The sequence below is a fragment of the Triturus cristatus genome, chromosome 1_2 (assembly GCF_964204655.1).
Source record: "Triturus cristatus chromosome 1_2, aTriCri1.1, whole genome shotgun sequence".
Lineage (NCBI taxonomy): Eukaryota > Metazoa > Chordata > Amphibia > Caudata > Salamandridae > Triturus > Triturus cristatus.
Genome location: NC_140580.1, coordinates 470830776 through 470848118, shown reverse-complemented (window position 1 = coordinate 470848118; position 17343 = coordinate 470830776). Strand labels below are relative to the sequence as shown.

The following is a 17343-nucleotide window of genomic DNA, read 5'->3' as shown; positions in this document are numbered from 1 at the left end:
GGTTATGTTGTTCCTCTAGTTAAAATAACATCAGCAAAAACCCAATACTCATGTTCACGGTTGAGAGAGTGACATTTTATCCAAAGTACCTTGGATATGGATGATTCATTTCCATGACTGCCACTAATTATCAAGTTCATTAAAAATCAATACAAAATCACAGTGGCAAAGACACTTAAGTTTGATCAACCAAATATGATAGTCTTTTAATTTTGGAAATCCTCACACGCGTACTCTGCGGGACTATCTGTTCAGGAAGGCACAGCTGTAACATCTGTGAAGGCCTGTCTCATGAACAAGGAATCCTTACATTTAAATGGGAAAGTGATACACCTCTTTCATTGGACACCCTTGCGTGATATTCATTACCGAATTGATGAAAACACAGGTACTGAGATTTTTAGTACCAGGATTAATTAGGGCCACTAAGTGTTGTTGAAAAATTGTATTACATCGCCTAACATTTTTGTGACTGAAAAACAAATGAGAGGGTTAGTCCAGAGTCAGCTGCACAAAGCAAAATGTGGTATAAAAGTGCCTTCACACCATCTTCCCTACACTTTATTACTTACCCTACAGATGTGATTAATTAATGTAATGCATGATCATTTCATCTCTCTTCCCCCACAGGGCCTGGTTCTTTCATATTTTTCGATCATATAGCTAGCATCAATTCCGTATTAAGGGCACCACGGACTTCTTTCAGCCATACATAGAGTACTGGATGTGCGTCTGCCTTCCGTTGCCTCAGGATCTTGATTTTTAAGTTATTTGTGGCCAGCATCAACAGAGTTTGATTTAATGTAGGCTGGTTCTTAGGGTTGCAGATAGTCCAAAAATTAAAGCTACTCTGTCAAAATCCAGTTTAAGTTCAATGATGTAATCAACAAAGGCAGAAATCTCATGCTGAAGTGATGCGCTCTTAGGGTACTTATTGAACATGTGAAAACCATCCGCATTATCACATCAAGCAGCAATATGTTTTCTGTTTGGAGATTTTATTGAACTTTCCAGGCATAAAAAAGTTGTGATATAGAGTCGGAAAATATTGTGTGTGATATTTAACACTGGCATTTATGGACAAATTCCTCCGGAATTGTGCATCTTGAGAGATACCCTCCTGGTTTCATTTATAATGGAACTCAACCTTCCCTCTGGACTCCACTTCACACAGTCTCACATAAAGTTATGAGACCACCTTTGCTGTATATTTTGAACAAAATTCCACTGGCAAAAGGAAATTAACATGTTTGCTTAACTCTGAATGGATATTTTTAAAATCTGTCAAATTAAGTCAGCTTGCTCTTGCTTATGAGACATTTTTTCTAAAAATGTGTGGGATTTGGTTCACCAAAATACATTAATTAATACTGGAATTCAGATGTGCTGGCAAACTTTCCAGGATATTAATTGGTAAGTGCTAAATTTAAAAAAGAAATGTATGGGAACATTTAGGTTTCCCTGACTGGTCTAGCCATTGAGAACCACAAATGTGAGGGGCCTACGTTTGTGTCCAGATTTTTTGTGTTCTTCAATGAAAGATGCAAATCTCCAGTGTATTGAGGTAATGAGACCTTTCTTCTTGAATGAGTTTCCTGACTCCCTGTATCTGTTGAGCCCTGTTGCTAAAAAGCCCTCTTTAAGCTGATCAATTTATGAGCAAGACCTAGTTCTAGATCTGAATTTCATATGTTCTATAACTGCCTCAAACGGCATGAAAGAATCCGGCAGATGACCATTTATGAAAGAATTCCAGTAGACTTCAGTTAGATGTTTGCCATGTGATTTAAAGCTGTGTATGCACAGATCTGGCCTTTCGAACTATATAATGCGAATCTATTTGTTTTAAATGCTGGGGAGACGCATTCATTGAAAATGTGTGATACTTGTGCAATTTGTTCAGATAAACCATCGACTCTATGCAAAATGTGTTGAAGTTTTGCTACTGATATTTAAAATGTTGCTTCCTGTATTCAAAACATACGCAACCCCCGCCCTTTCCTCATCCTTCCTCCGCTTTTCCCGGCAGGCCTTGTAGACTTTACGGGAAAAAATGCACCTTTACAGGTGTTGTTTATTTGAGGAAGCAACTAATGTTGAACCAACGTTTCCATCAGGCAGATAAGTGCACACATGGCAACCTGCAACAAAATAGATGCCTGCGCGTACACACTGTGACATACGGTAGTAAACTTCGCTATTGAAGTGGAGACGGGTGGGCCAGGAGGGAAGATCCCAGTCAACAGTCCTGGAGGTTCAGGTAGCTGCTTTTCACACAGATAATTAATGTGTACAAGTAGCTGCTAATTGCACGTTTCAGGGATGATTTATGAGGCGGCGGAGGGACACAATCTAATTTCATGCCGAACCTCTGCCACTCATACAATGGTATCAGCGCAGCTGTGAGATGGACATGATTAATGAACAGTGTGTAAACACGCCGCCGTCGCCGCGGAGGGTGCTGGTCTAATGACGTGCTTGTCAGGATCGAAAATGGCGCAGGCACGCGGCGGTGGTCAGTCAGACCGGTGATGATGAGCTTTTTCACTCACTTATTCAGTCGCACATTAGCTTTACTGAGTGACTAGCTGCGATATGAGGTCACCGGTGTCCTGTCAGAGTGGTTATTGTGTGCCAGGCGGGGTATTAGCCTTGTCTTTTTCGAACGAATTTGAAGCACAGTTGTGGCCTTACGGCTAGAGCTGCCGACTTTGGACTAGGGGTGGGCGGAATTTGCGTAATCGCGTTACGCAAATCTCCGCGAAACGGTAAAAAATCTTCGCGAGCACGCAGAAATTCCGCGAACACGCGGAATTGCTTGTTCGCGATACTTTTTTCCTGTTTGCGATCGCTGTTTGCGTGCTCGGGGTGAAATATCTCGCGAACACGCATATTGAGAACGCGAACAAGCAAAAAATTTCGCGAAGTCGCGGAACGCAGATTTTTGGGCAATTTCGCGTTCTCCGCGGAACGCGAAATTACCCAAATTCCGCAAATTCCGCGAACGGAACGGAATTTACCGCCCAGGCCTACTTTGGACCTGGGGAACCAGGTTCAAGCCTCGGAATCGGCGCAGCATCCTGTGATTCTGGGCAAATCACTTAATCTCCCCGCGCCTACCCAAAAAATATGAATATGTCATTGTGTAACGTAACTGGTGCACATGTAAAGCGCTCTAATACCTTCGGGTCGAGTTCGTGCTATATAAATCTGCAAAAAAATATACATATATGTAATAAGGAAGACTTTCGCGCGTGCGTTTTATCCCCAACGGTACATAAAGTGGAAATCACTAAAGACTTATCACTGAATTCTTTGTGATGGCTGTATGGGGGTAGATCGGATTCCTGCTGCTACTGTTACAGTTAACACTCATGTCTGGTATAGAATTGATACTGATTTTATCAGCAGAGTTTGTAAACTGTGTCTGAAAGGGCCCGGGAGGCGGAAAGGGCGGGCTAATATTGCACCTTTTTATGGTGGATTACTGATAAGCATTTCAGCAAACACCGAGGAGGTGGAAAAAGCGCACTTTCACATCGGCAACACCGGTGGTGCCTGTGAAATGCACATCTTATAAAAACGTATCTTAATACCAGTTTCTCTAAAATGGAACTTGCCACTAGCTCACACAAACTGGCAATAATTTATATTTATTTGTGAGAAAATTGCTTTAAAGGATAACCATTTAAACGTCCCTGAATTATTTTTCTCAGATGTGTGTTTAAGCCTCGATAATTTGGCTCGACAGACTTTATGTAAAAACATAAGTTTCCTGAAGCCTTTCAGCAGGACCGATTCTGAAAAACAGTCTCCATGGGTTGGGGTGCCCTACATTTGCCATACTGAGGAAGCTGACACCTTGTCATGGCACATATAGAAGCCTGCAGTGGTGTTTTCTTTTTCCTGACTGGGACAGAGTCGAAGTCCATATTCATCCCAGTGAACTCCCATTCAAGACATAAAAACCTACAGGATAGCATACTTTCCGTCATTAAATACTTTTGGTGCCTCGTTAGGGTTATGGAGATTTTCATAAATTAAATTGCAAAACATTCTCCCTGGAATAAAGTATTCCTTCCGTTTTTTGAGTGCACTCTGTTTTTAGCACTAGATACATATTCTGGCTCTGAGGTGCCCTGGTAGAATTCCAGCTACAGGAGCAGGGGATATTTATTCCATTGTAGCCCTTGAGGCAAGATGTAATTTTTTTTTTAAAGCGATAGGAAACCAGAATAGGGACCTGGGTATGTTTTGCATGCTCTTGCTTTTTCATCTTGGAAAACAAATGTGCCTTGGCACTCAGTGCCCTCGGTAAGCAGACGAGTTGCATCCCTGCAATGTTAGAATACAAACTCACATGAACCCCCTGTTTTCTCCGATTTGTAACTTTGTGTGGTATGAGAAAGAAGCCGCTGAGTGATGGTGGTAGTTTGATGTTCATCAAGGACCATCTTTCCTCGAGATTGAATAAAATATATGTGCCTAGAATTCTACCACCTAAACCTTAATGATATCTGCTTAACATTGTTAGAGAATCTCTTGCTTTTGGGATCCTTAATATATACGTTTGGGTCATCCACCTAGGATTGCACACCAACAGGGACATTTTTCAATTATCCAGTATAAAGTTTTACTATGGCATTCAGTAGGATCTGATCTCTGTAGGAATCCGTACTTCCTCCAACAAGCCAGCTTCGCGTTGTCTTTGAAGAAAGATGTAAGTTATTTTAACATAATAACGTCAGCCCTGTGATAGTACCGATACACGTTCTGAAAGACCTTCTTCACATCCTTGGCCAGATAATTAATGCAGCTTCCTCTTGGGCAAACTGACAGATGCACAGCTTGCTCACCGAGGAAACGATTGCTGCTACAGAGGGTCTCCTACGGCCTCTTTGGTGCACTGAATGTGTGTCCTATCTTGTAGCAGGCATGCACACATATGTGCGTACTCCCTCGTTTGGGTTATGCCCCCATGCAAACCAGATTATTCTTTGGCCATACACCTATTGTGAAAGCACGCACAGGCTAAAGAGGCCCTAATGCATGAGTTTGCGACACTCAGGAGGTGGTCGATGTTTAGTAATCCTCCGAAAAACCTTTTGGGATTTGGTGTATGGAGGAGGATTTTAAGGACAGCGCTTCCCTTGGAGTAACGTTACTCCATTTGAAAAAGGAGGTAAGGACACACAGACATTGTGGTGTACAAAGGGATTTATCTACACTTGCATGTTTTGCATCCCCCCCAGTGGAGAGTCGCGAGATCCCCTCAAAAGAGTGTTCGGTTGGAGAGAACCCTAGCTTGTGTGGCCTTCCGGATCCCTTTAAATATCAGAGGGTAACCTGCGGTGTACAGTGATGGAGTGGCACTTTTCCCATCTGCTGGGAGACTGTCTGCTGTACACTCCTCTGCACGTGTTACCTGTGACATTAAGCACATGGCCAGGAGACCACACATTTTTCGTTTTATGGGGTGCAAATCATCAACGATTTCGTGATGGTTCAGTATTTGCACTCACACAGCATTAACTGTGATCTCCAAGAATAAGTCCAGCCTACTTATCTGAGCTAATAAACAGGTCAATATTTACAGCATTAGGTAATGGAGATTGGGTATTGGGGAAGGTGAATGTGTCGAGGTAGGGAGGCCAGAGCTGCCGACGCTGTGCCTTGACGTAGCTGCAAACAAACCAATGTAAATGTCTTCAAGTCACTTTTTGAATCTGGTATTGATTAGCAAAGAGGATTGACTCACATAGTTAAATACTGAGACGGTTCGCAATTTTCTACAAGGCATTGCGCTCTTACTAGAGTGGTACAGAAAAAGGTCCTGTAAGTTTACTGTATTAGTGATAACAAAGGTGAGTAAAAATCTTCCCACATTTATCTTTGTATTAATGCCATACTCTATAAAGGCAAGGCGAAAGTAGAGCTTCAAACCTCCTATACACTTTTGAATAAAGAGATGCATTACTGAGAGAGTCTATGGTACAGAGTATATGGCTTTTGCATAATAATCAGTTTCTGGTATGGGAAAATATAAAAAAGAGTGTGTTTTGTATTCATTATGTTTCCGTGGAAGAAAACCTGCTTAATTCGCTTCCCCCCAGGTAATCATGTTTTCTTGTGTTTGTTTTATATTTATAGCTTTTAGAATTTGACAAGGAATTGTCCGTTTTCAAAGACAGACTGTATGAGTTGGACATCTCATTTCCACCCAGGTATGATTCAACGCAAATTTTAATCAAATTGTGAAATTCTCGAACTGTTGATATACATTAGACCATAGCATTGTTAATAAACAATATCAGTATCTTGTGAGCTAGTGGCACATGTATGAATTAATTGTATTTACATTTTCTTGCCATTGTCCGTGAATATATATGAAATAAAGTACCCCTAGCTTTCTATTACAAGAATATTGAAAGTCATTGAGGTGCACTATGACCATACAAAGGTACAAGGCTGAGGTACGGGTGCCGTTAAAAGGGCATGAACTTGTAGGTGAGTTGCTCTACCTTTATTGTGTACACAGGGGTACGTTATTACATATACCTTGTGCACCCCAGCAGTCCTTGCCTTGTCTGCTGCCTCTCAATGACTGTGCTTGGCCCTCTCTATTCCTGACTACCTGTCTTCCACACCTACATTGCTTCTGCCAGCTGGCTGTATGCAGGACAAGACTGAGAACTAAAAGCAGTGCTGGCAACCCCAGCTAATGAAATGGCCACTGCTTCTACCCTCACTCTTTCCTTCCTGTCTCTTGCTTTCTATCTCTCTTTCTCTCTCTATGCTTGCTGTGCCTATTACCAAACAACCCGGGGAGCAGCAGACAGAGGCATTAAAATCCATTCATCTTCAAAAACGAATGTCTTAATTCCCCTCCCGCCAACAGTGGTCAATTCAGCCCTGAGTAGCATCTAGCGTCAGTCTTCAAAACCTTTCCTCAAATATCTTCATGCACCTCTACCCACCCCCCCTCCCCCAACACAAAACAGAGGGAAATGCTAAATGGAACCACAGTCCTTTCCAGCCCTAGAAGTATGCTGCTCCCGCCATACGTTTCATTGTGTACAGCCCCACCAGCCCCTCTGCTACTGACCTGCTGTGTGCAGCATCTACCCAGGTTGATATGGCCTGGGCTCCCTCCTCCTGCAGTGAGATCCCCATCTCTTGCAATAAGTTGTTACAAGATAGTACTGCCATGCTTATCTTATTACAGGCACATTCTGAAGTCAGAACATGCATGTCATTACAAGATATCTATCTTAATTTTATGAAGATTACACACTCACAAATGAAGATATAATTATTACAAAATAATTTAGATATGCCTAAGCATATGTGCCAGACCTAAATCTGGGTGTTTTCACTGTTAAGGTAACCACTCATAATATTACACTTCACTGTGTCCATTCCATGGAATGCTCCCCTCCCACATATTCGACTAAACTAGCAAAAAGTGCTCAACTCCTGCTTTTGCTCTATAGCTGTCATTAGTCACTTTCTCTGTGGATATCTAAACCGGTGTCATCATGTGTAGAAGTTAATTGTACCCAAAGCCTATTTTTTGAATACTTTGTGCAAAATATCATGTTTTAAACCCCAGCCATTTGTGTTGGGGTCATGCCCACTTCTAGCTATCCAAATATGGAAGCCTTCTATTTCTCAGGTGACCGATCCAATTGCATTTGTATTGGTGTTTGAGGCCTAAACGTTTTTCTTGCCGGTGGGGCATGTACATACCTTTGAAAAGCATGGTCTTTAAAGTGTGGTTTGATTAGAGGGTTGACACTTATGAACAGCCATCCAAGCTGTTGCAGGCAGGCAGAGGAACCAATGTGGTAGATGAATGAGAAGGGGCAGAGTCAAAACTGCTACTAGACAAAACTTCTATCTATCTCTCTAGCAGTAACAATAATCACAAGAGTTATCTTGACATTTGTATTGCTGCCTGAAAGCTGGACACGCAAGGAACTCTATAATTGTAAGTTATTGAGGAACACCCCCCCCCCCCCCCCACCCCAAGGTCAGATCCCCTCCTCTAGGTCAGTACCCAGTGCGGCCGCACCAGGCGCCCGCCCTAAAGCCGCCCCTGGGCCTAATTAGACGGGGAACCTACCGCTGCCCCAATGGACCTGCATGGCCATGAAGTAGCCAGCAAGGGCCCTTACTACCTCGGGCAGAGGCTTAGCCCATATGGACAGGAACAGAGCTTGAGATCAAATAGGCTGCGTCTCTTCAGTGTCCCATGATACGCACAGACTCGACATGGGGGCAGGCCCTTCACGGTAAGGACAGTCAAATTATGGAACACACTGCCTAGCCACCTGCGCTTGTTAGAACTGAACATGAGTTTAGGAAGGCCTTAAAAGCCTGGCTATTTAAGCAGGGGTAGTAGTAGTAGTATTAGCTGCTTGGTCTTTGTAGTCTGTTTCTCAGCGCCGGGACACCTCGGGCGAGGTAGTTGTGCGCTTTATAAATGGCCATTGATTGAAGTGCCTCATCATATCCTTGGAAGGAGAAACGTACAAATACCGGACATGTATGAAACCTATACAAGACTTTAATTTGAGTGTTTGTCTCACACAACACTACAAAGCAAGGCAAAAATGGTAGCACACATTTCTAAATTGTAGGGATTAAATATTTTAAAATTATTCTCCAAGAGCAGTTGACTCCTGAGTGGGGTTCCATGGAGGAGTGTTGATAGGGGCAGTGTGCAGGAACCAAGGAAGCACACAAGTGCCTTACTTCCAGAAAAGCAAGTGGTGCTACTGATTGCCTGTTGATATCACAGCATGTAACACTTGCAATCATGCAGGCTGCTGTAACCCGTGTGACCATGTGATAATACTGCTTGGCACTGGATGCAAAGAGGCTATGGTGTACAAAGCAAACATAGCAGAGCAGCTTCACTACTAAATCAGCACAGCAACACTCAGGCTACCAACATCTCCCCATTGTTTCTGTTGCTCTTCGGCCATCGTCTGTACATTAGGCAGCACCAGTCAGTGTTCTTGCCACAGTGATGCTAACCAGGGTTAAAGTGTGCTGGGTCCTTCCGCTGCTCAGCACCTGCAGTTCTAAAAAGCAGGTGCTGAGAGGGCTCTCGGGCATCAGGCTCTCTATTTTTTGCCCTCACCCTCACAGTGAAAAAAGAATCTTAACTCTGCAGCAGGTTATATGTAAGTTCCATGCTTTGTGGCTCTCTGGATAACCCCAAGTGAGTATTCTGACGGTATCAGCACAGGCGTAACGAAACTGGAGGGGGCCTCCCTGCGAGGCAGGTGGAGGGGCCCCGTCCGGGCTCGACCAAGTGCTCTGCAGCCAGAGTGCTGTCCTGAGGGGGCCCCTTGGAGCTTGGGGGCCTCCCGCACTGCGGGGCTGCGGGGGCCTGTGTTACGCCCCTGGGTATCAGGAGTCCTGCCTGCCTGTTTTGCAATGTAAACAGGTGATGTACTGAATTTCCTGATTGAAATCAAATAAGGCGGCCGAGTGATGACGCAAGAGGGTAGGATCTGAGCCAACCCCCAATTGTCCCCCACTTCTTCTACGCTCTCCTTAGGTCTCTTCTGTGGCGTTGGGGGAAGGTATGCACTATGCATCCATTTACCTGGAATTCAAACAGAATGCAGCCCTCCTCGCCCGCGCCGTCCAGGAAGAGATTCTAAAATGTGCTTGGAGTCTGGTCCCACCTTCTGAGAGAGGCCTAGGGTTGAATGGGCTCCAAGGCTGACCCTGTCCCTCGAGGTTCTGAATAAAAATGTCATGTGCCTCAAATATCAGAAGAAGCTGATGTGGCAACACCAAAGGGTACTAGGGCTGCATGGCACTAAACATTCACCATTCAAAGGAAACTTCATATATTCTGACCGACATGGCAATGTGGCTGATTGTTTTAAGGGACTGAATGTATTAAGTGCACTGCAGTCAGCCGTAATTAAAGTACAGCTTAAGTCACAATATATGGAAGCGCCTATGAATTAACATCCCATGCCAGGGATAGAACTGGACAGCGTGCCCCCTTAGAACAAGCATTGGCATAGTCAATAGGTCTTGCCTTTGGGACCTTATAAGTGTTTAGCTATGCAACAGTTACATAACTAAATACTTATAAGGTCCCAAAAGCGAGACCTGCGGCCGCGAAAGTGATCGCGATCACGATCAAACATCAAAGCGGCTGTGCGGCCACGAAAATGAAGGTAATCGCGGTAAAGCGCGGCGCGCGCCGCGCTCATGCACTGTAGCTCTAGGTTGGCCTGGTAGCACTTTTTGGAGCCCTCTCAATAAGTCTCGCCAGACCAGCGCATGCGCTGGGTCAGGCGAGACCTAAAAATGGTGGCCGCCTGCCTTTGCGTTAAAAGAAAATACAAATTAAGTTCTGCTCCTGTGCAGCAAGCACTACATTGACTTGTAGCTAGATTTGCACTATAGAAAAGTAGCCCACGTACGCGCATATCAGTAGGTTGTGTGCTGGGGCTTCTGGCGTTGGTGCCCCAGTCATTACCAAAGGAAGCTCCCAACCCAATACTTACTCACGGTGCCTGCTCCCTTAATTGTGTGACCACAAGCGGAAGGCCAACAAGCAAGACTGGGTACCCGCTGGCATGCCATGATATCTGAAAGGTCAGTAGAACTGAGGTTGAGTCACTGGTATGTGAGGCACCCTGGAAAGCTGGGTTACAGTGTTGCTTATTTAACTTATGCAACTAACAACCATTGACAAAGCCAATAGTGCTTGCTTGTAAGTGTAATGTTAGTTGTATCATATATCTGGATTCAATCACAGAAGCAGCAAAATACCAGTCGGGCGCCACACTATGCTAAGCACAGATTTTATCGTTACTGTTTTAAGCCATGCCCTTAATTGCTTTAGCCACGCCCCTTTGAGGGACCTCTCCCCACCACCCAGTGTTTTTCATCCCACTTAAAGCCCTGCCTGTCACTGTTAAATCAAGCACCGAACCAACAGTTAACACATACATCTGGTGATTGAAGCCTGGGTTGCTGGACTGATTAGATGCAACAAACTCGAAAAGTAAAAAAGTTGCACACATTTCTGTGACAAGCAACATTCTATTCAATTGCACTTGGATTCGTGATCATGTGAAAGAACTCATACAGTGAAAAAAGTTATTGCTTTGCATTGTTTTTTTCTTCTAAGTTCGGAAATACTGTCTATGCATTTTACAGAGGAATCACTCAAGTTACCCGAGTAAATCCTCATCCCTGAGTGTGGTAATTTCATGGCTATTTTTGTCTTGTGCTAGTATGTGTTTTACATCTCGGGTTCTTTAATTTCAAGATCTACACTGACAGGATTCTATTAATATTAGAATTTACTGTCGGAAAGCCGAGTGCGTGCTCTGCTCACCACGAAATAAAACTGTCACAAAGCTCGGAAGAAGGCGGGGTTTGTATTGCATTTTTCAGAGATCTGTGGAATCATGAAATAGCAATATAACGGAGAAGTATTGTCTCTCTCACCCCGATATTTGTCAGAGGGAACACCCTGCCACCCCATGAAGTTGTTATAATAACGCTCAAATTGATGACGCAGTCCCTTCAGTGCCGCAGTACCCGCATATGCGGCTGCTCCGTTTGTAAACATGGGTATAAACAATGCAGACATTGAATTCCGGAATGCGGATTCGGCGGCAGAACCGCATTAACATGTTGATGGTCATTGTGGGAAGTGAACACAAGGAGGTACACTGATTCACCTCTCACCGCTTCCCCCGTGGGAACAAGTGTGCGCGAGTGTGCTCGCGTGCACCTGTATTTACAGTGCGCTAGGAAAGCCTCATGTCGAATGGCCCGCCTTTTTCCCGGGCCAGTCCATTCCTCTCTTTTTTAAGTGTTCGGTATATCGAGGAGGTTCTGGTTGCAGAACGAAGGTTTATGTTGAAATTATTTTATTGAATTCACAAATGTCAATAAAAACAAAGCTGTATACAAGCAGCAAAAGAATGGAAGAACGATACTATTGTCAAGTGTAACGCATATGAATCCAGCAATAGAGAGGGGGGCCGGGGCCAGTATAACAGGCAAGCAAGGAAACCAAGAGGGGCGGGAGCAGGGGGGTGGAAGAGAGAGAAGGGAAGGGAGCAGGACAAACGAAGGCAGGGAGGGTAACCAGAAGGGTCAGTTTTCCCTTAGGAAGGGGGACCAGATAAGGAGGAACTCATCGTCCTGTCCATCAGGTTATAGATCACCTTCTCATAGGAGGCAGTCCTGAACATGGCTGTGAGCCATTCCCGTGGGTTGGAATCTGTGGGGAGTGACAGTGACGTAGTATACAGACTTTTGCTGTTGTACAAACGGTACTGAGGAGGCGGCTTGCATGATGTGTTAGCTGGGGGAGGTCCACCAGGTCGTGCAGGAGGAGCAGCCAACTCAATAGTGGGGCGGTTATAACCAGAGTCTTCCCCAACGTGGACCCTTCTGCAGTCTAGAAAGGACAAACCACTGGACTCGCCACTAGAAGGTGAACCATGTCACAGGACATATGATTGCATCTCCAACATGAGGAGTGGGGCAGCAGGTCTGCAGCACAGAGCCATGACTTAGTCCAATGCCAGCCCTGCACAATTCTAAACAGACTGTTCTTCATTCAGACCCCTTAGATCCCCCTTCCCAGGGACTCCAGTATCTCCTCCCAGTCCTTATCCTCGTATTCCACCTGAAGACGATTCTGCCAGAACTCTTTGAGGCGCTTCACTTGCAGCTGTGAGTATAGATGGCGGATCAGAAGGTTATAAAGCCTGGACATCACACTCTTGACTGGCCCCCTGTATCAAGGTATGTGAGCACTGAAGATGAGAGAGACAGACCAAGGTCGCAAGTCTAATCTGTTTGCTAGACAGTGGCGCATTTGCATACAGCACCAGTCCTGGGTTTGTGGCAGGCCGAATTCTTCCCACAACGTAGCAAGGACTTAAGTTCACCCTGAGAGATCAAATGCAACAAAGTATGTATGCTCGCCGCATGCCAGGAAATCCAATTAAGGATGTCCCCACCAATGCGGATGCCCTGATTACGCCATACGGGTGCTTTGTCATGAACAAAGGAATCCACAGAGAGGAGCTTGTGTGCCTGTACCCAAGTTCTGTACATTACCTGGACCATAGGTTTAAGGGCCCCCGCCCCGGGGGGGGAGGGGGTACAGGTAGGTAAGGGGAAGCAGCCTCGGCGTGCCATGGATGAGCCAATTTTCAATTGTCACCCATATGGGGGATCCTGAACCTGGGTATGCATGAAAGCCAACTGTGCCAGATGGAGAGCCATATAATAATGCTCCACAGAAGAGAGGCCCAGGCCCCCCCGGACCTGTGGGCGATAAGTTTCTTAAATGTTAAATGGGTTCTCGATGACCTCAGACGAAGATCTTGATGGCCTTGTCCCCTTGTCGAAGTTTAGAGAGAGGCGTTAGCAGGGGGAGCATGCCCAGTATGTAGGTGACGCGGGGGAGAGTCATCATTTTCACCACTTGTGCGTAGCCCCAGAGGGACAGGTTCAAGTGTGGCCACTTATCAAAGTCGAGCCGCATGCGCTCCATGAGTGGGTCGAGGTTGTTCTCTATCATGCGCTCCAAACCCCTATTAACATAGACGCCCAGGTATATTAGGCAAGCAGACTTCCTGTAAAATGGGAATCTGGTGACAGCAGCACAGGGGGTAGCTCCGCAAAGTGGGAGGGCCTCGCTCTTACTCCAGTTGACTTTTTAACCAGATATGGCAGCGAACGCTTCAGCGGTCTCCAAAACCACAGGGAAGGAAGAGGGCAGGGCAGAGAGAGTAAGCAGAATATTTTCTGCATACAAGTATAGTTTAGAGGGTCACAGGGGGTAGGAATGTCCACAATCCGATCTGACTGATGTAAGTCTGCCACCAGGGTCTCCATGGTGAGGAGGAAGAGGGAGAGAGGGCATCCCTTCCTCTTTCCCCAGTGAACTGGGAAGGGGGTCAGAGTTTTTCTAGAGTGCTGCTAAGAGGTAGTCCCACTCTATCCAGTTGAAGGCCTTCTCGGTGTTCAAAGACAGAGCCAAGGCCTCTTCCAGCATGTCCACCACTGACCACACCGCATGGGCAATGGTCAGAAAGTGGTTGTGAGTTCATTGGCTGGGGACAAACCCCACTTGAGAGTGGTGAGCAAAGGAGGGGAGGACCTTCTTGAGGCATACAGCCATGATGCTGGCCAAACTGTTAACATGCCCGTTGAGGAAAATAGGTCGTCAGCAACCTCAGAGGAGAGGGTCTTTCCAGGGTTTGGGGAGGACCGAGATTAGGGCTCTGTTAGAGACAAGACCCAGGGAACCTACCTGATCGGCCTTGGCAAATGCCTCATAAAGAAGATCGATTATCTCAGATTTGGTCCGCCTGTAGAATTCAGCAGGAAAGCTGTCTTCCCCTGGAGCTTTATGGTATGGCTAGTTGGATATGGCCAGGACGCTCTCCTCATTGGTAATTGCACCCTGAGCAGCTCTCATCCCTCCCCTGTGAGGCAAGGGAGACGGACACTGTCCAGGAAGGCGGCATCCTGCGCCACCACCAGAGTTGCTTCAGGGGAGTACATGATCTTATAGTAAGAGGCAAATGCAACTGCTATTTCCTGCAGTTTAGTGAGTAGGGTACTGGAGACCGACTTGTTGGTGAGTATAACCATGCTTGCCTCTCTCTGCCTCAGCTGTGTCGCAAGAAACCTGCCCGCTTTCTCCCCTTGCTCGTAATGTCGGTGCCTTCACTTTTGGTGTGCATATTCGGCCTTGGAGGGGAAGAGGCTATTGAGGTACAAGCGTCCCTTTTCCAGATTGCGTCTAGTATTATCCAATGGATCTGCCATATAAATTCACATGAGGTGGGTTATGTCCCCTTCCAGGGCTGCTACCAGCAGAACTGAGGTTTGATTAACAACTGTGAGAAGGGAAACACCATCACAACTTGCTTAAGACATAACATGCACTTCTCTACCAGCTCTTCCTCTTGGACCACAGAATGCGTCAGTTTGAAATCACTTCTAAAACCCTATATCGTTTTCAATGCCTTAAGTTTTTACAACATCTCAACATCTCTAATTCCAGGCTTTCCTTGTATCCACCCTTCCACCAAACCCATCCTCCCTGAGGCTACTACTGTAGACATTGGTTGGGAGTGCAATCCCTGAAGGGCCATGCTAGGTTCCTCCCTATTACTGGCATTATTTTAGCGTGTGGTGATTCATATAGCGCTTTCCATGTCCCTTATGAGTCACTAAGCCTTTTTTATACACCTATGAATAGTTGCTATGATAACCTATACTGCATTTAGTATTATGGACAAATTTCTCCAAAGGTGTTCGTGAGTATTCTTTCAATTCCCACTAGGGTTTAGGTAATGAGTAGGTCAAGTTCCAGTTCGGCCCAGTTCTTAAAAATGCTCCTCGAAATATGCCTAAAAGAGGAATAGCTTTAGGGGTTTCAGATGCGGCATGTGTGGGAAGCAATGTGGTGAGGGTGTGAACAAAAAATCAAAAGTCTGAGACCTCATAGCACAATATCCAAAGTAGTAAGGCAGAGCAGTGAGTTAATGTCCAGCTTCTTGGAGTATGTGTTTAACCTGCAGATAGAGCGGCGCAGGGAGGGAGCTATAGGCCCATAATCTCCGGTCAGGTAGTGCAAAACAGGCATACATGCGTTGCACCTGGCACCGTGCACCCATTGGCCCTGGTGCGACTGCACCTGCTGCACTATTGATAGCTGCACTTCTGGTAGCAGGTTCTAAGCCCTCTAAGACAACCCATCTGCAGAGATCTGGTATAACTCTGTCTCTCTGAGTGTCCCACTTATAATCCAGTCATGTTTTTCTTTCCATTCTGATAAATGTAGTTTACTTATTTCCTTTAAAAGTGCAGAACAAGAAGTAATATAATACACATGTAAATATAGGGCTGGTGTTGCTATTCATGGCTGCCATATACCCTGCAGTGACAATGGCTGTACAGTAGCCCAATAGGTTAAGGTACCTGCTCAATAGTGTGTGTGTAAAACCTGCAGGTGATTACAATACAAATTGGACGGGTATTGAGGCAAAGGCAGATTGCAACTATCCTCAGTGGAGTAAATTCTATCCAAATGCTCAAGGTGCTAGGGACCAGAGATTCAATGCCCCTAAATCTCTAGAGATACGCCATATCTCCCAATTCCATAGGCAACACAGTGGTCCAGCACACTTAATTTAGGTCAAAGTTTAACAAAAGTGACTAATATAACTTGAACATTTGTAAATCCAATACCAAAATCAAGAATGGAAATTCAGCAGGGTTGTTTCTTTCAAATCCTTTATTGGTGACTTCTTTTTTTCCGAACAAGATAAAAGACCGTAGCCTACGCGTTTCGTCCTTTCGGACTTCTTCAGGGCAGAACAAAACGCATTGTCTGGAGTTCTTGACTGTCTTTATTACTTTGTCATTTCTCCTTCTAAAATCTGATCGCGTATGATTGTTTCTGATATTTCACATATAGTATGGGGTATTGGTCCATCCTCCTTTGCCAAATTACCACGGTTGGCATCAAACCAGTTCCAAAGGCAAGAACGTCCTCTACGTTATTTAATGGGTGATTCTGTCAGTGTATCAGCCGGCATGGTGGCGTGGCGTCCAATGTTCGTATCAACATATTACATAAAGTAATAAAGACAGTCAAGAACTCCAACAGTCAAGCATTTGAGAATTGACCAAAAACAATTAATTAATTTATCATACAAATCGATTAATTCAATGTGTTAACAGTTACACCACATTGTATATTTTAGAAAACATTATTAAGACAGCTCAATACGTACAACAATTGCAACATTTAAAGTAGACCAAAACATTAATAAACATAACTAAACATTGGAGAAATTTGTGACAAAACACATTCTCCATGTTGTATGGTGAATGGTTTTTGTCGGGTGTGATATACTGCACCCTCTCTCCGATCCACTCATAATTAGGGCCTAAGTCTTTTGTAGACGACGTGATAGCATTGTTCTAAATGCAGCCGCGGTCCATGCAGGTAACAGCGGTGGGGCGGTGGGGCCTTGTAAGGGGGGATTTCGAGGGACGATGCGGAGAGAAAATTATTTATTTCATTTTCCCTCTGCATCGTCCCTCGAAATCCCCCTTACCCAGCCCCACCGCCCCACCATTGTTACCGCGGCTGTCTAAATGTCTTAATGTGTTTGCCGTATTCACATCCTAAATGCTATTTGCTATCTACTGACTAATCCCTTTTTCATATTATATACTCTTTTGGAACTTGAGAGCTTAAGACTTGTGTGAGATTGTCATTTCGCTCTGCTTAAAGATGTGAAGGTTGCT

General features: G+C 45.0%; 1 protein-coding gene across 2 annotated transcripts in view; it reads left to right on the top strand.

The window, feature by feature from the left end:
* INPP5A (inositol polyphosphate-5-phosphatase A) overlaps positions 1-17343 on the top strand; it is a 1511403-nt gene that overhangs the window by 1313829 nt on the left and 180231 nt on the right. For both annotated transcript variants that reach the window (XM_085606194.1, XM_085606193.1), the window contains exon 12: positions 6151-6224. In XM_085606194.1, coding sequence (XP_085462320.1) covers positions 6151-6224 — 74 coding nt within the window. The remainder of the gene's footprint in view (positions 1-6150; positions 6225-17343) is intronic.